The 19,197-nt window shown below is 41.5% G+C and overlaps 2 protein-coding genes across 8 annotated transcripts in view; one reads left to right on the forward strand and one right to left on the reverse strand.

Annotated features, from left to right (window-relative positions):
• iqce (IQ motif containing E) overlaps positions 1-19,197 on the reverse strand; it is a 121,588-nt gene that overhangs the window by 89,383 nt on the left and 13,008 nt on the right. For all 6 annotated transcript variants that reach the window (XM_063058630.1, XM_063058628.1, XM_063058631.1 and 3 more), the window contains 5 exons: positions 14,515-14,655; positions 13,971-14,041; positions 11,909-12,022; positions 7,803-7,853; positions 4,376-4,446 (listed from right to left, as the gene is read on the reverse strand). In XM_063058630.1, coding sequence (XP_062914700.1) covers positions 4,376-4,446; positions 7,803-7,853; positions 11,909-12,022; positions 13,971-14,041; positions 14,515-14,655 — 448 coding nt within the window. The remainder of the gene's footprint in view (positions 1-4,375; positions 4,447-7,802; positions 7,854-11,908; positions 12,023-13,970; positions 14,042-14,514; positions 14,656-19,197) is intronic.
• snx8a (sorting nexin 8a) overlaps positions 14,092-19,197 on the forward strand; it is a 100,807-nt gene continuing 95,701 nt past the window's right edge. Inside the window, exons 1-2 of one of the 2 annotated variants that reach the window (XM_063058635.1) lie at positions 14,092-14,177; positions 15,294-15,335. The gene's annotated coding sequence lies outside the window, so the exon portion shown is untranslated. The remainder of the gene's footprint in view (positions 14,178-15,293; positions 15,336-19,197) is intronic. The other variant, XM_063058638.1, reaches the window with a different exon arrangement.

Raw genomic sequence — 19,197 nt, forward strand, 5'->3', positions numbered from 1 at the left:
GCAATTCCTCCGTCTCCGCCACATCTGCTCTCAGGATGAGGCTTTTCATTCCAGGATGAGGGAGATGTCCTCCTTTTTTAAAGAAAGGGGCTTCCCTTCCTCCACCATCAACTCTGCTCTCAAATGCATCTCTCCCATTTTACGCACATCTGCTCTCACTCCATCCTCCCGTCACCCCACTAGGAATAGGGTTCCCCTGGTCCTCACCTACCACCCCACCAGCCTCGGGGTCCAACACATTATTCCCATAACTTCCGCCACCTCCAACGGGATCCCACCACTAAGCACATCTTTCCCTCCCCCCCCCCGCTTTCTGCAGGGATCGCTCCCTACGCGACTCCCTTGTCCATTCGTCCCCCCCAACCCTCCCCACTGATCTCCCTCCTGGCACTTATCCTTGTAAGCGGAACAAGTGCTATACATGCCCTTACACTTCCTCCCTTACCACCATTCAGGGCCCCAGACAGTCCTGCCAGGTGAGGCAACACTTCACCTGTGAGTCGGCTGGGGTGATATACTGCGTCCGGTGCTCCCGAAGTGGCCTTCTATATATTGGCCACTTCCCAGACCTGACGCAGACTGGGAAATCGTTTTGCTGAACACCTACGCTCTGTCTGCCAGAGAAAGCAGGATCTCCCAGTGGCCACACATCTTAATTCCGCATCCCATTCCCATTCTGATATGTCTATCCACGGCCTCCTCTACTGTCAAGATGAAGCCACACTCATGTTGGAGGAACAACACCTTATATTCCGTCTGGGTAGCCTCCAACCTGATGGCATGAACATTGACTTCTCTAACTTCTACTAATCCCGACCTCCCCCTCGTACCCCATCTGTTATTTATTTATATACACACATTCTTTCTCTCTCCATCCTTTTTCTCCCTCTGTCCTTCTGACTATACCCCTTGCCCATCCTCTGGGTTTTTCACCCCCTCCCCCTTTTCCTTCTCCCTGGGCCTCTTGTCCCATGATCCTCTCATATCCCTTTTGCCTATCACCTGTCCAGCTCTTGGCTCCATCCCTCCCCCTCCTGTCTTCTCCTATCATTTTGGATCTCCCCCTCCCCCTCCCACTTTCAAATCTCTTACTAGCCTCTTTGAGCAACACACATCAGGACAAAGGGTCTCGGCTTGAAACGTCAACTGTACATCTTCCTAGAGATGCTGCCTGGCCTGCTGCGTTCACCAGCAACTTTGATGTGTGTTGCTTGAATTTCCAGCATCTGCAGATTTCCTCGTGTTTGTGTTTTCAGTGCTCTCGTGGCTATCTCAGGATATTTAGCCTTGACTCTGATCCAGAATGCCGGCAGAGATGTTATGTCAAACATACCTTTCAGCTCGCCATCATTGGCAAACTTAAGGAATTGATCTCCTTCCTGTGCTGACACGGATGACGCACGGGTAATGACCTCACATGCGTAATGGCTCAACAGTGTGTGATAGGGAATGAGAAAAGGTGCAGCTGACTCATATCGCCAAATCTTTTCGTTTCCTCGCGGCCCGGTAGCGCATGTTTTGCGGCCCGGTACCAGTCCGCGGCCCAGTGGTTGGGGACTGCTGTTGAAGAGGTTTTGGCATCCCATGACCAAGAACTGATAGGTGAAGAGCTGATGCAATTGGAAGAGGAAAGGATAACAATTGAAACCGAATGAGTAATGATAAAGTATGACTTTAATTTTGAAAGGGTACGTCGGTTTAGGGGATATTTGCAGGATGGTTTGAGTCCTTACAAAGAACTGTATGACAGAAAAATGTGCGAGGCTCAGCAGTCAAGCAAGCCTTCCACATCAGCCACAGCAGATGACGAACCTCGACCTTCGACATCGAGGCGGGCAGTCATAGGAGAAGATGAGCTGCCTGCCCTAATGGAAACGGACGACGAGATGACACCCCAGTGTCCCACCACCCCAACACCCAGGCCGCAGACAGATACCAATTCGTGGAGAATGCAGCAGTAGCCGGGAGATACACAGCACATCTTTAAGAAAAAAGCCGAAATAAACATGCTAATTAATTAGGTGCCACCGACATGTAATTGTCGGCCCAGATCAGAGATGACACAATCAGCAATCGTCTCTGATCTGGGCCGACAATTACGTGCCGGGTGGCACCTAATTAATTAGCATGTTTATTTCGGCTTTTTTCTTAAAGATGTGCTGTGTGTCTCCCGGCTACTGCTGTACCATTGTACGCTTCGCGGCAATGTATCGGGTCACTGCCCGGAGGGTGGGGGCCACTGCACCACCCCAATCTGCGACGACTCAGCCTAACACACCACCATCAGTGTGCTCCGCGCTTTCCCAATTCTGGTCAGTGATACTACACTGTACATACATTATTTCTACTTTATATCAGCTGTGTATTTTTACGTGTTATTTGGTATGATTTGGCAGCTTCATAGCTTAAAAATTACTGGTGAGCGCTTGTGTGAGATTTTCTGCCGACGGTGCTTGCGTGAGATTTTCGCTACGGAGAACAGTTCAGGCAATGATTGTGGAAAAGTATTTCTACTTTATATAAGCTGTGTATTAATCATATCATTCCTGCTTTTACTATATGTTACTATTATTTTAGGTTTTATGTGTTATTTGGCATGATTTGGTAGGTTATTTTTGGGTCTGCGAACGCTCACAAAATTTTCCCATATAAATAAATGGTAATTGCTTCTTTGCTTTACGACATTCCAGCTTACGAACCACTTCATTGGAACGCTCTTCCTTTGGATGGCGGGGGAAACCTGTACTTGAATGGGGCTATCTTATTCATGGATTCAAGCAATGGAATTTGAGGAAATAACAAGCAGGACAGACAAAGGAAGATCAGTGGATGTTGTGTACTTGGATTTTCAGAAGGCCTTTGACAAAGTGCCACACATGAGGCTGCTTAGCAAGATAAGAACCCATGGTATTACAGGAAAGATAGCAGCCTGGATAGAGGATTGGCTAACTGGCAGGAAGCAAAGGCCTTTTCTGGTTGACTTCTGGTGACTAGTGGTGTTCTGCAGGGGTCTGTGTTGGGACCGCTTCTTTTTATGTTATATGTCAATGATTTGAATGACTTTGTGGCCATGTTTGTGGACAACAGAAGATAGGTGGAGGGGTAGATAGCATTGAGGAAGCAGCAAGACAGATTAGAAGAATGGGCAAAGAAATGGCAGATAGAATACAGTGTTAAGAAGTGTATGGTCATGCACTTTGGTCAAAGGAATAAAAGCACAGACTATTTTCTAAAGGGGGAAAAAATTCAAAAACCTGAGGTGCAAGGGGACTTGGAAGTCCTCGTCCAGGATTCCCTAAAGGTTAACTTACAGATTAAGTTATTGGTAAGGAAGGCAAATGCAATGTCAGCGTTCATTTTGAGAGGACTAGAATATAAAAACAAGGACGTAATGCTGGGGCTTTGTAAAGCATTGGTGAGGCCTCCCTTGGAGTATTGTGAGCAATTTTGGGCCCTTTATCAAAGAAAAGATGTGCTGATATTGGAGAGGGTTCAAGGAATGTTCACAAAAATGATTCCAGGATTAAATGCTTATCATATGAAGAGCATTTGATGGGTCAGGGCCTGTACTCACTGGAAGTTAGAAGAATGAGGAGGATCTCATTGAAACCTATCGAATGTTGAAAGGCCTCAATAGAGTGGATGTGGAGAGGATGTTTCATGTAGTGGGGAATTTATGACCAGAGGGCACAACCTCAGGATAGAGGGCTGTCCATTTAGAACAGAGATGAGGAGCAATTTCTTAGTCAGAGGGTTATGAATCTGTGGAATTCTTTGCCACAGGTGGCTGTGGAGACCAGGTCATTTAGTGTATTTAAAGTAAAGGGTGATAGATTTTTGATAAGTGAAAGGTTATGGGGAGAAGGCAGGAGAATGGAGTTGAGAGGGAAATAGATTAGCCATGATGAAATGGTGGAGCAAACTCGATGGGCCATATGGGCTAATTCTGCTCTGATATCTTATGGAATGTCTGTTATCTATAGAAATTCAATGGAATTAGCAAACACTTTGGTTTGTTCTCTTTCCCTTTTGTTCATTTCCCTGCCACTATGGCCTGTCTCTGTCTCTCTCCCTCTTCCTCTCCCTCCCATGCTTCATCTTCCTGCCTTTGTTATTTTAACACTAAATAAACAATCGCAAGCAATAAGTTTTATGCCTCAATCTTGACGTCTGAAGAACTTCAAATCAAAAACATCAGCATCCAACACAGGAGTAAAATCTCAGGAATGTCATTGGAGGGCTTGTAGTTCTCATTGATAAAATGACAGGAAATGAAGATGTGGGGAATGAGGATAGTAAAATACAGTACTACGCAAGAAAAATAAAGTAACCAGAAACTAAATAAACTACTGATGTGATTTGACATATATCTTACTTTACGATGCCGTCCTTCTCTTTACACTGTTGCTCCAACTTAAAGATCCTCTGTTTTAATCCATTAACAATCTGAGGAGAAAAAAAACAAAAAACAGAGACACTGATTTCCCTTTCTCACCTTAACTCCTTACCTACCCATCACTTATCACTTCCCACTGGTGCTCCTCCCTCTTCCCTTAATTCCATGGCCTTCCGTCCTCTCCTATCTGATTCCTCCCTTCTCCAGCCCTTTATCTCTTTCACCAATCAACTTCCCAGCTCGTTACTTCACCCCTCCCCTCCTCTCAGTTTCACACATCAGCTTGTATTTCTTCCTCCCCCTCACCCCACCTTCTTACTCTGACTTCTCATTTTTTTTTCTCCAGTCCTGAGGAAGTGTCTCAGCTCGAAACGTCAACTGTTTACTCTTTTCCATAGATGCTGCCTGGCCTGCTGAGTTCCTCCAGCATTTTGTGTTCCTCCAGGATTTTCAGCATCTGAAGATTTTCTCTTGTTTGTATAGTTAGGAGAAATCTCTTCTAGTGCAAATATGGGAATACAGACTGCAAATTCTGCCTCACACAAGGGGAAATGTCCATCAGTTGAACTGTAAAACCTGCCTGCGTGTGTAGAAATGGATGCTAACAGTATTCTGGGACTACAGTTCTGTGAATCTGAGATTAATTACTTAATTAATTAATTCTCCATCTCAGGTGACAACAGGAGAGGGTTTAAAAACCATATTTATTCGCTAATCACGATACTGTGAAACGGTCAATCCAGCAACAAATTTATGTGTGAAGGAATAATACCGGAAAATAAGTGTTGAGTTGTCATAGGAAAATTTTGCTTAACTAATTTGATGAGCTTTTGATTAAATAACAGAAGGGAGAACACCATGGCTGATGTTGTGTACAAGGACTTACATAAGATGGCTAATCAAATGTCACAAATAAGCTAGTCAGAAAAGTTGAAGCTTGTTGGAATAAAGGGTGTGGTAGCATAGATACAAAAATTGCTTTGAGGCAGGCAGAAAATTCACTGTGAATGGTAGATATTCACACTAGAGGAAGAAATACAGTGATCAGGATCATGGCCCCAATTTTCTGGATGTATACTGACCAAGACCTGAATGTGCAGGGCAATATTTTAAAAATGCTGATGCCGCAAAAATGCTGTAAACAGCAAGGAAGATAATTTTAGAATTCAAGCAGATATAGCCTGGTAGAATGCAGATGAAATTGAACAAAGAAGTGCAAAGAAATTTATTCTAAAGAGAAGAATAAGGAAATTTAATATAATTGGTAAAGTTCCAACAGACTGGAATGTACATATGCACAAATCTTGGTAAATTGTTGGGCAAGTAAGCAATTAAAAGAAACTATATGGGATGCTGTAATTTTTATGGAGGCATAAAATCTATAGTCAAATCAGTTATGTTCAATCTCCATAAAGCACTGGCTTGACTGTAACTAACGCATTGTGTACAAGACCTAGAATCTATACAACAAAGCTGCAGAAAAGATTAGTAGGATTCTGGGATGAGAGACCTAAATGGATAGAGAAACTTGAATTGCTTTGCTTAGGACAAGTTGGAAGGCAAATTAATTTAGAATTGCTGATAATCATTAAAGATATAATAAAGACCTATTCTCATCGACAGGGATTGAAAACCAGGAGAGCTATGGTAGCACAGAAGTTAATGTAACATTTTACACTGCTAGTAGTTAGGGTTCGATTTCTGCCATTGTCTGTCAGGAGTTTGTACGTTCTCCCCTTGGCCGTGTGGGTTTCCTTTGGGTGCTCCTGTTTCCTCACACAAACCAAAGACATATGGGTTAGGGTTAGTAACTTCTGGGCATGGTACGCCGCGACCAAAAGCATGGTGACACTTGTAGGCTGGCCCCACCACATCCTCAGAATGTGTTGGTCGTTGATGCAAACAATGCATTTCACTGTAGACTCCATGGCCACTTTATTAGAAACCTCCTATACCAAGTGTTGTGCATTCAGAGATGCTCTTCTGCACACCACTGTAGCACATAGTTACTTGAGTTACTGCTGCCTTCCTGTCAGCTTGAACTATTTTGGCCGTTTTCCTCTGACTCCTCTCATTAACAGAGTTGCCACTCACTGGATGTTTTTTGTTTATCGCACATTTCTCTGTAAGCTCCAGAGACTGTTGTGTATGAAATTGGCAATTTCTGAGATACTCAAACCACCCTGTCTAGCACCAACAATCATTCCACAGTCAAAGTTTACATATCTTCCTCATTGTGATGTTTGGTCTAAAAACAGCTGAACCTCTTGACCACATCTAATACATTTAAAAGATTAGCTTTGGGATGCATAGCTAAATACAAGTGGAGGGAAGTCCTTGGTTGAAGAATAAGGAAATGCTGGAAAGGTTGGTATCAAGGAGTCAGAAATTATGCAAAAAAGCTGGGAGAATAGAATGGCAATTTTAAGAAGCTGGATGAGAGGTTATGTGTGCTTAAAATAGCTATGGGAGTTGGTGGGCTTTATTATTGGCAGTTGAGGAGGAAAAGGAAAGTAGCAGTGCCAGATCCTATGTATTTTACCAAAAGATAGAATTGACAACTAAGTGGGTGGAATTTTCTAGTTTGCATAAAAACATGAAGTTGCCTCAATACAATCAGGATACAAGAAAAAGAGATGAAAGGACGATATTGAAAGGGACTGGAACAAAGAGTGTCTCCAAAAAGCATCAGGCATAATTAAAACCCATGCACACTCCCAATGAAATACCTTTATTTGGAGAAACTGACTGGAATCAAGGGAGAAGTTGTTCAGGAAATGAAAACTAAACAACAGATGCTGGAAGTCTGAAGTTAAAGCAGAAAATGCTAGAAATGCCCAGCAGAACAGGCATCTTTTACAGGATGAGAAACAAAATTGTACTTTCAGGTTGAAGATCTCTCATACTGGAATATTCTAGCGCTATTGTTCAAAATAAGTTGGAAGTGGGTGATGGTGGAGGAAAGTTGGTTGGCCTTAATTCAAGGAACAAACGGAAGGTCTTTGGGCTATACTTTTGGGAGAAATGGATGAAACCTTAAGTTTGCTTTCAGTAACTGGAGAGACAAGAGAAGCAGGGGAGTGGGAACATCCTCATGCACCTTTAGAACTAGCAACTTCCAAAATATATTAACTGCTCCTTCACTTTCACTGGATCAACATCCTAGAACTCCCTCCCTAACAGTAATGTGGAGATATCTTCTCACTATGAGGCTGTACTGGTTCAAGGAGACTGACCTCCATCTTTCAAAATCAACTAGAATGGGCAACTAATTCCAGTAGCTTCTACATACTGAAAATAAATTAAAAATCAAAAATGTATACATGTTATACAAATATAATTCAGAACCATATTCAACTGCCTAGCCTTTAAAAAGCTGTGATAAAGACTTAAAGTAAGGTCGTACCCCACTGGTATCATCCTTTTTATCAACCAAGCTCCTGGCATACTCAGAACTCTGTAAGACAAGAAAGTTTATTGCAGCATGAACACAAACAACATCATTTGCGAAAATATTAAATAATTCTTTGAAAAAGTGTGTTGTGTACCTTAAAGAGTCACCTCTTAACTAATATTATTTTCATGTTTATTTTTTATTTGCTGGATTTCTTGTGCATAAACTGAATACTTGGTTTACCAAAAGTGATTATGCACTTTTGTACTTTGTTTTATGATCCTGTCCTGAAATTTAAGGATGTAATCTGTCCACTTAATTACATTGGATTGCAAGAGATGGAATTTGTAGAATGCCAATGAGATAGCTTTTCAGAGTAGCTTGTGGTTGAGTCCACTTGGGGAAAGGCAATTCTGGATTGGGTGTTGTGTAATGAACCAGATTTTATTAAGGAGCTTAAGGTAAAGGAACACTAAGGAGGCAGTGATCTTAATATGATAGAATTCACCCTGTAGTTTGAGAGGGAGAAGCTAAAGTCAGACTAAAGAGAATTGGTGACTTGAGGAACAATTGGAAGGGCATACTGGCAGGGATGATGGCAGAACAGCAATGGCTGGAGCTTCTGGGAACAACTTGGAAGGTGCAGGATAGATCCGTCGCAAAGATGAAGAAGTATTCTAAAGGAAGGATGACGCAATTTTGGCTGACAAGGGAAGTCAAAGATAGCATAAGAGGAAAAGAGAAGGCCTATAATACAGCAGAAAGTAGTGGGAAGTTATAGAGGATAAGGAAACTTTAAAAAAAGAGGGCTATTAAAAAGGCCATAATGAGAGAAAAGATGAAATATGAAGGTAAGCCAGCCAATAATATACAAGAGGATACAAAAAGATTTTTCAGATATATAAAGAGTAAAAGAGTGGCGAGAGTGGAGATTGGACCACTGGACTATGATACTGGAGAGGTAGTAATGGGGACAAAGAAATGGCAGATGAACTGAATAAGTATTTTGTGTCAGCCTTCACTGTGGAAGACTCTAGCAGTATGTCAGAAACTCGAGAGTGTCAGAGGGCAGAAGTAAGTGCATTTACTATTATCAAGAAGGTGGTGGTTGGGAAACTGTAAGGTCTGAAAGTAGATAAATCACCTGGACCAGATTGACTACCTCACAGGGTTCTGAAAAGGGTAGCTGAAGAGATTGTGGAGACATAAGTAATAATCTTTCAAGAATCACTGGATTCTGGCATGGTTCCAGAGGAATGGAAGATTGTAAATGTTGTTCCACTCTTCAAAAAAGGAGGGAGGCAGATATAAGGAAAATCTAGGCCAGTTGACCCAATTTCAATGGTTGGGAAGATGTTGGAGTCCATTATTAAGTAAGAGGCATTGGAGTACTTGGAGGCACATGATAAAATAAGCCAAAGTTAGCCTGGTTTCCTTAACAGGAAATCTAGCATGACAAATCTGTTAGAATTCTTTGAGGAAATATCAGGCAGGATAGACTAAGGAGAGTTGGTGGTTATTGTTTATTTGGATTTTCGGAAAGCTATTGTCAAGGCCCATTAGGCTGCTTAACAAGATAAGAGCCCATGGTATTACAGGAAAGATACGAGCATGGATAGAGGATTGGCTGACTGGCAGGAAGCAAAGAAGGGGAATAAAGGGGGCCTTTTCTGGTTGACTTCTGGTGACTAGTGGTGTTCTGCAGGGGTTGGTGTAGGGACTGCTTCTATTCATGTAAAACAGCATCTCAATGATTTGGATGACAGAATTGATGGCTTTGTGGCAAGTTTGTGAACAATAGGAAAATAGGTGGAGGAGTAGGTAGTGTTGAGGAAGCAAGGAGGCCGCAGAAGGACAGTTTAGGAGAACGGGGAAAGAAGTGGCAGATAGAATACAGTATCGGGAAGTGTATGGTCATGCACTTCAGTAGAAGGAATAACAGTGTGGACTACTTTTTAACGGGGAGGAAATACAAAATTCGGAGGTGCAAAGTGACTTCAGAGTCCTTGTGCAGAATTACCTAAAGATTAACTTGCAGGTTGAGTTGGCAATGATGAAGGCAAATATTGTACAATGTCAGCATTCATTTCCAGAGGACTAGAATATAAAAACAAGGGTGTAATGCTGAGGCTTTATGGCAATGGTGAGGCCTCTCTTGGAGCATTGTGAGTAGCTTTGAGCCCCTTAACTAAGAAAGGATGTGCTGACATTGGACAAGGTTCAAACGAAGTTATGGAAAATTATTTCAGGATTCAGAGGCTCATTATATGAGGAGTGTTTGATGGCTCTGGGCCTGTACTCACTGGAATTTAGAAGAATGGGGCGGGAGGGGGATCTCATTGAAGCCTATAGAATGTTGAAAGGCCTAGTGTTGATGTGGAGAGGATGTTTCTTATAGAGGACCAGAGGGCACAACCTTAAAATAGAAAGATGTCCATTTAGAAGAGATGAGGAGGAATTTCTTTAGCCAGAAGGTGGTGAATCTGTGGAATACATTGCCACAGGTGACAGGTATATTTCCCTCAATTCATAGGGTATATTTACTGCGAAGGTGGATAGGTTGTCAGTTAGTTAGAGCATCAAAGGTTGTGGAGAAAAAGCAGGAGAATGGGGTTGAGAGGGATAATAAATCAATCATCACTGAATGGTGGAGCAAACTTAAGGCCTAATTCTGTTCTTATGCCTAAAGGTTTTATTCGACTGAGAGGCCTCTAGATACGAGCTCCTCATTTTCCGTTGTAAATCAGTGTTGTTCTACAAAATGTGGCATCATTGGTAATGATAACATTTATTTCCCACCCTTGATTGATTTGAAGTGAGCTACTTTCTTGAATGCTGTAGTTCTTCTGGTGAACAGATTCCAACAGTGCTGTTAGGATTAGCAATCCAGCATTCAGATCCAACAACAATAAAAAATATGCTATTTATGTCCAAGACATAATAATGTGCTCATTTCTTGCTAATTGGAAGAAGACATGGGCTTAGAATATCATTGCTTCTTAGACCACAAGACATAAGAGCAGAATTAGACCACTTGGCCCATCAAGTCTGCTCTGCCATTCCATCATGGTTGAGTTATTATCACTCTCACTCTCCTGCCTTCTCCCCATAACCTTTGATCTCCTGACTAATCAGGAACATATCAACCTCTGTTCTAAATATATTCAATGACGGATCCTTCACTACTGTCTGTGGTAATGAACTCCACAGATTCACTACCCACTGGCTAAAAAAATTCCTCCCCATCTTAGATCTAACTGCTCAGAATACTCCAAGTGCAGTCAGAGGAATGCCTTACAAAGCAACAGCATCACATCCTTGCTCTTATATTCTAGTCCTCTTGAAATGAATGCTAACATTGCATTTGCCTGCCTTACCACCAGATCAACCTGCAAGTTAATCCTGCACAAGGACTCCCAAGTCCCTTTGCTCCTCAAATTTAAAAAAATTTCCCATTTAGAAAATAGTCTACATCTTTATTCCCTATACCAATACATGCATGACCATACACTTCCCTATACTATATTCTATCTGCCACTTCTTCGTTCATCTCCCAATCTGTCCAAGTCCTTCTGTTTAAGTTTATCTATGAAATAAAGCTTCAAGGCACCACAGAAAAGTGCAAAAATTATTTGGAGACTGATATCAAAACTGAGGACTACAAAATTCAGCATGAAGGTTCTTTTCATAAGAGGATATTGAGAACTAATCTGAACCAGGTCCTTAAAATTATAGAACAGCTATAAAATGGTTAAATAAGGTAGATATTGAGAAGCTATTCCTAATTATGGAGGAAATCTAAATCAGAGGCCAAATATTTAAGATAATTAATGATGAGTTTAGTGAACTCAGGAGAAAGTTCTTCCAACAGAGTGGATAGAAAGTGAAACTTGTTGCCACATGAAATTGTTGAAACAAATACATTTATGCTTTTATGGAAATAGTTATAGCCACAAGTAAAAGGGTATGAAGTAATAGAGGTTGGGTCGGATGAGACGACAGTGAATACGTTAGTGTGGAGTAGAAATACTGGCATGGATTCAGGTGTCCTGTCTATGTCATAGATTCAATGAACTCCTTCGCAAAGCAGTTAGACCAGTTGAATGCATCCTATTCACCTTTGACTGATTCAACAACTGTCCAATCTGTTTCTCTTTCCTGTTGTTCTCTTCCTCTGATCGTCTCAACTTTGTTTTCAGGATATCGTAATCGGCTTTTTGGGCTTGAATAATCTGAAAGGGCCAAGACATTTTGGAGAACGCCAGAAGAAATCAGTTATTAGCTGTTTGCAATGTACGGTCTGACATACTTACTGTAACAATAGCATTAATTTTGTATTTTATATTTGATACTTTCCTGTGTCTGCTTTCGAAAGGTTTGACTCTTTTCCAAGGGTTTGTTTTCTCAGTTGCATTGCCTAGGGAAAGAAGCTGCTCTTATTTCAGTAACACCATACAAGTTATAATTGGTGTCAGCTGTCGGTCAGAGGCCTGAACTCTCACATCCACAGCAGAAATTGAAGGGTCAAGCCCTACTTCAGGGACCTGAGTATATTATATTTCTTTGTAAACTTGACATGCTCTGCCAAAGGTAACATTATTCCTTGGTGGCCCTCTTAAATATTTCTCATTCTTAAGTGACAGTAAGTGCAATAGGAAGGAGAGTGGAGGTGGACAAAGAAGAAAAGATCAGAGAGTTGGCAAAGTACAGAGAAGCATGTTACATTTCACACATCTTTCCTGGCATAGCAGAGGCCAAAGTAAAACTAGCATTTAATCTTCACCCTTCCCACCTTGAGAAGATAATAATGAGGGACATACATATGTGTGTCTGTGTTCCCCGTGCCTACTCAGGTAAAACACCTTGTAGAGGTAAAGCACCTTGAAAGGGAGAAGGGAGATTCTGAGCAATATTTATTCCCCAGCCAAAATCATTAAAATATTGTCAGGATTCCCATCATGTTGCTCTTCGTGCAGCCATCCATCCAGCAAATTTCCTACATTAAACAGGTATTATATTGAAAAACGATTAAATGTTTTGTTTTTCATTTCCCAAACTATGAAAAGTAGTGAAGAAATACAAGTCATTTTCTTCTAAGCAACACTCACAACACGCTGGAGGAACTCAGCAGGTCGGGCAGCATCCGTGGAAACAATGAGTCAACGTTTCGGGCCGGAACCCTTCGTCAGGACTGTAGGGGGAAGGGGCAGAGGCCCTATAAAGAAGGTGGGGGGAGGGTGGGAAGGAGAAGGCTGGTAGGTTCCAGGTGAAAAACCAGTAAGGGGAAAGATAAAGCGGTGGAGGATGGGAGGCAGGGAGGTGATAGGCAGGAAATGTGAAGAAAGAATAGGGGAAAACACAATGGCGGGATCATGAGGGAGGTGGTAGGCAGCTGGGGGAGGGGGCAGAGTGACATAGGGATAGGGGAAGGGAGGGGGAGGGAATTACCGGAAGTTGAAGAATTCTATGTTCATACCAAGGGGCTGGAGACTACCTAGACGGTATATGAGGTGTTGTTCCTCCAACCTGAGTTTAGCCTCTTCATGGCAGAAGAGGAGGCCATGTATGGACATATCTGAATGGGAGTGAGAAGCAGAGCTACTCTCCCAGTAGCCACCCACTTCAACTCTGCTTCCCACTCTACGACTCTGAGCATTATCGTCAACAAAACTTGGTGATCATAATCTTCTGAACAATTGAGATAGACGCTACGTCTGCAACTTTGTTCTATTCCTTGTATTTTAGTGAATATTTTGCTTTTATTGGAAGAAACTACCAAAGCTTAGATTATGTTCTACTTCCTTCACTCCTCATATATATGTGCTTCTGTGTAAAAACTTTGTTGTATGAAAAGCAAAAACATCATAACAGGTTTGTTGTAGAATGGATGCTTTGCTGCATGCCCAGTTATTAGTCCACCTCTGAGTGACTTATTTTCAATACATTACCAATAGATGCTCTACAACAAAAATACCACAGTTCATCAACTGAAGGTAAGTGGCCCAGCACCCCACACCGCAAGGTCCATAGGTAACAGCCCCATTTAAAATAACAAAATTTCACACGTCAGTGATAATAAAACAGATTCTGATTCTGGCCAGCTTCATTCTTAGTAGTAAAAGAAAATCTTTGGCTGTTAAAAGGTCATGCTCATGCTCTCAAGAATAGTGAAACACTTACCTTTTTTAGTTCAATAATCTCATCATACATATCTTCTTTCTCCTTGTAGTCAGGGGTGCCAGGAACATAGCCTGCAGCATGAGAGAGAAAGGAAAAATAATGAAGGAAGAAGAAAACAAGTGAAGAGAAGAGAAAGAAAATAAAAGAGCAATCAGGAGAGGAGAGGTGAAGAGGGACTGAGAGAAAAGGGAAATAGAGAAAATGAAGGTGAGGAAGATACAATTGGAAGAGTAACAACAGAAATTAAATGTTAAACTGAACTGAGTTACAGAGCTTCTCAAACATTGTGCAGAGGAAGGGTCCTGGGCCATGCAATGAATCTTTTGAGAAATAGATTGGACGTTGTGACGTGCATCAAATGGTTCAGCAAGATAATCTACAGGCACCACATCTGAGCTTGTCTTGTGACTGTGTTAAGAGGGTGAAGAACAACAGTATGAAAATTCATTGCAAAACCTCTACTTAAAGTTAAAGGTCATTGGGAAGGATACTTTCCACTATTTATATCCAAACTTAAGGGGAAGCTTCATGCAAAAAAACTCACCATTACTGGCTGACCGTGAATGCTTTGGTTTCTTCATACCCAGGGCCTCTTTCAAATATTCTGGTGTACCAGTGTACTCTGAGCTCCGACTACATCCAGAGTCACATTCAGATTTCAGTGACTGGGACACAGCTGTGGGAACTAATATTTTTAAAAGAGGAAAAAGAGTGAGAATTACCCTTATTCACATGTTCACTTCACTCACCACATGTACATGGGCACATGTAATAAGAGATTAACTTACCTATTTGCATTTGATGGAATGAGATTTCCCACTATGAGTTACATTAAACTGTAGAAACTGTTTCTAGTAATGTCCTGACAAAATAGTTAAATTGCAGCTTTGTAACCTTAGGTGTGGGGAAATCAAGCAAGTTCAATTACTATGTTTCATAAGGCAAGATAGTTAACTGACATTTTCTGTGAATGCTTTCAAGATGTAACCATTAAGGTATCACAAAAACACTGTCCTTCCCATTAAATAACAAACAATATTGAACAAGGAGGATGGATAAATAACGGGAGGAGACTGGTGAGAAGAAAAGCTGGGTTGAAAACTAGGTTTCCAAAACTGCTCCAACAATAAGGAATAAACTGGTGGATGGGGTCACAAGAAATTCTATTACACAATAGGAAATCCTGCAATCTGCACTTATTCAATGGGCCAAAATAGTTCCTATAACAATTGATAATGTTTCATAAGATCTTTAATAAGTGAAAAATCTTCTACAAGTGCACATTAATAGACTAATTCTATGATTCTATAATTCTATATACAGATTGCCAAGTAGTAGGAAGAATATGGAGGAACAAATATGCAGGTAACTTATAAGAGGTATGCAAATGCCATGAACTAGTGATAATGAAGACTTAAAACTATCCAAATATTTATATTTTTATTAACTTAGAGATACAGTGTAGAACAGGCCTTTCCGGCCCAACAAGTCGTAGCACCCAGCAACCCATCTATTTAACACCAGCCTAATCACAGAACAATTTCCAATGACCAATTAACCTACTAACTGGTATATCTTCGGATTGCAGGAGGAAACCAGAGCACCCGGAAGAAACCCATGTGATTCATGAGTAGCGCACACAGACTCCTTACAGATGGCACCAGAATTGAACTCTGAAATGCAGAACACCTCAAGCTGTAATATAAGAAAATATAAAGCGGGATAGCAATAACATAACGGGTAAAAAATTCGAGTTTCTGAAGAATGGTGACAAGAATTTTATCAGTATACTTCTAGTCCAGCAAAGAAAGCAATATTATATGGGTGTCATAGTAACGTAGTGGTTAGTGCAAAGTTATTCCATCTCAGGGTGTTCTGGATTTCAGAGTTCAATTCCAGTGCCATTCTGTAAGGAGTCTCTATACATTCTCCCTGTGGAATTTGTGGATTTTCCCTGATGCTTCAGTTTCCTCCCAGTCAAAAGACATACCGGATAGGTTAATTTGTCATTGTAAATTGTCCTATGATTAGGTTTGTGGGGATGCTGGGACACCATGACTCAAAGAGCTGGAACAGCCTACTCTGAGCTGAGCTGTATCACGAAGTAAGTAAATAAATAAGTGAAATCATTGGACTTCATTCCGGGAATTGAGCCAAACTCAATTCAGGGTTGGCGGGGGCGGGGGGGGGGACGACATTAATTGTAACTTTAAGGTATGGAAAAGTACTAATATTTTTTAAAGGGGAAAAGGAGAGAATTATGTTGATTACATGCTTACTTCACTCAACCCTGAGACCTTGGAACCACATGTCCAGAGGTACACATAACAACACAGAGGTTAATCTACCCATCACAGAAACACACAACCATACATCAACCTAGCTTGCATCCATCTGGACCAAGTGATTGAATTGCAGGTGCTGCAACCCTGAATGAATTTCAATGGGATGAAAGAAAGATCTAACCTGGTAAAGTGAATTAAAGCTTTCTATATAATAACAAGCAACATACATCAAAGTTGCTGGTGAACGCAGCAGGCCAAGCAGCATCTATAGGAAGAGGCGCAGTCGACGTTTCAGGCCGAGACCCTTCGTCAGGACTAACTGAAGGAAGAGTGAGTAAGGGATTTGAAAGCCGGAGGGGGAGGGGGAGATGCAAAAAGATAGGAGAAGACAGGAGGGGGAGGGATAGAGCCGAGAGCTGGACAGGTGATAGGCAAAAGGGGATACGAGAGGATCATGGGACAGGAGGCCTAGGGAGAAAGATGGGGGGGGGTGACCCAGAGGATGGGCAAGAGGTATATTCAGAGGGACAGAGGGAGAAAAAGGAGAGTGAGAGAAAGAATGTGTGCATAAAAAGGAGTAACAGCTGGGGTACGAGGGGGAGGTGGGGCCTAGCGGAAGTTAGAGAAGTCAATGTTCATGCCATCAGGTTGGAGGCTACCCAGACGGAATATAAGGTGTTGTTCCTCCTTATTTTTTCTATATAATACTATCATTGAATAATGCAAGGTGTTAAAGGTGGTGAAATTTGAGCTATAATGTAGGCATATTTTCAAAACGGAGAAAATGGAAAAAATTACAGCCAAGGTTTCCCAAATAGACAGCGAAATTGAGCAAAAAGAGCATAGTAATAGATACTACTACTACTACCACTACGTCGACTCAGGCCTAGGGGGCCGGTGTCGGGCACGATGACGTACTCTCCACTTCTTCCTCTCCCTCAACAGTGTGTTCAGTTCATCTAAGTTAGCCGTGCAGCTGTCTTCTAGGAGCGTGTTGACCATTGTCTTGGGGGGGGCGCCCAGGGTTCATCCTCACATGCTTGGGCTCCCATATGATGACTAGGCTGGCAGGTAGTTCGGGGTGGTGTAGACAGTGCCCCGCTAGTCGCAGTCTTCTCGCCTCGATTTAGTGGTGAGCATTGGTAGGTCGTAATAGAGCTCGACATTCGTCATGTGCTGTTGCCAACTCACATCAAGAGCCATCCGGAGCATTCGTGTATAGCAACCATCTAGAGACTTTCGCATAGCTTGGTGAGTGTCCACGTCTCGCATCCGTACATGAGAATGGACTCTATAACTGCTATGAAGATCCTCTTTTTAAGCCCTCTGGTCAAGTTCGACTTCCAGATTTCCTTCATGTCGTTCAGAACCCCCCACGCCAGCACCTTCCGTTATCTTTATGTCCTTCTCCGAACTCATCATTCTTGACCCGTTATAGATGGTTGTTAATATAAGAGAGAGAACTGGGGTTATTACAGAAAGTTCAGAACAGAAGTATTAAAGGAGATGAGAGGCAAACTAAAGCATAAGAAAGGACTGTTCATGGACAGGAAAAGTGCTACAAGAAGAAAGGTACAACCCAGAAGAGGGCAATAAAGAAATCTAGTGGGAAGAAGAAAATATGGCCGAGGTATTAAATGAGTACTTTGTATCTATCTTCACAAAAGAAGATGATGCTGCTGGAGTATCAGCAAAAAAAAGAGCCAGATGAGATTCTGGATGCGCTAAAAATTGATGTACAGGAGGCACTCAAAAGGCCAGCAGCACCGATAAGTCAATCACTGTTGATGAAGAAAGTAGGGGAGGGAATTGTGGACTCCTTGACCATAATCTGGCAAACACTTATAGATTAAGTGGTGGTGTTTAAGAACTAGAAAGTTGAAAATGGTATACCTGTGTTCAATAAAGGTATAGGAATAAGCCCAGTGACAGTCAATTTAGTCTTGATGGCAGGGAGAGAAATCTAGAAACAAACATCAAGGACAGAAGTAGCCATCACTTGGATAGTCCAGACTGATTAGAGAAAGAATGGATTTGTTAAAGGCAAACTGAGTATTTTGATTATGTAACAGAGAAGTCTGATGGCTGAAATGTAGTTGATATGTATAAATGGACTTCCAAAAGGTGTATATCTGCAACACAATAGTAATTGGAATAAAAGGGGCACTATTGACAGAAAAGTAACTAAGTAACAGAAAACAATGGATAACAGTGAAAGGTTCCTCCACTAGGTACTTGTGCTACTAATATTTTTAAAACATATTAATAATTTGGGTGCGAGTATAGACAACACAATTCCCAATAATGCTGGAAATGCAAAAGTTGGAGTCACAATGAATGGCTATGAGGTTAGTAACAGGTATCATAGAGTTATTGGATAGGTTAATGTGATGGTCAAAAAGATTAAATTTAAAACTGAGAAATAAGTAACATTTCATTTTCATGAAAAATATGAGAAAAGACAATACACGCTAGAGAGGACAATTCTAAGAAGTGCAAAAGAATGTTAAGATCTGCGGCTAGATGTGTATTATTCATTGAAAGTGGCATAGTAGATTGAGAAAGTGGTTAAAGTAGATGGGATAATGGGCCGTATAGGTAGATAGATAGACATACTTTATTGATCCCGAGGGAAACTGGGTTTCGTTACAGTTGCACCAACCAAGAATAGAGTATAAATATAGCAACATAAAACCATAAATAATTAAATAATAATATGTAAATTATGCCAGATGGAAATAAGTCCAGGACCAGCCTATTGGCTCAGAGTGTCTGACCCTCCAAGTGAGGAGTTGTAAAGTTTGATGGCCACAGGCAGGAATAACTTCCTATGATGCTCAGTGTTGCATCTCGGTGGAATGAGTCTCTGGCTGAACGTACTCCTGTGCCCAACCAGTACGTTATGTAATGGATGGGAGACATTGTCCAAGATGGCATGCAAC

The sequence above is a fragment of the Mobula hypostoma genome, chromosome 9, assembly GCF_963921235.1.
Source record: "Mobula hypostoma chromosome 9, sMobHyp1.1, whole genome shotgun sequence".
Taxonomy (NCBI): Eukaryota; Metazoa; Chordata; class Chondrichthyes; order Myliobatiformes; family Myliobatidae; genus Mobula; species Mobula hypostoma.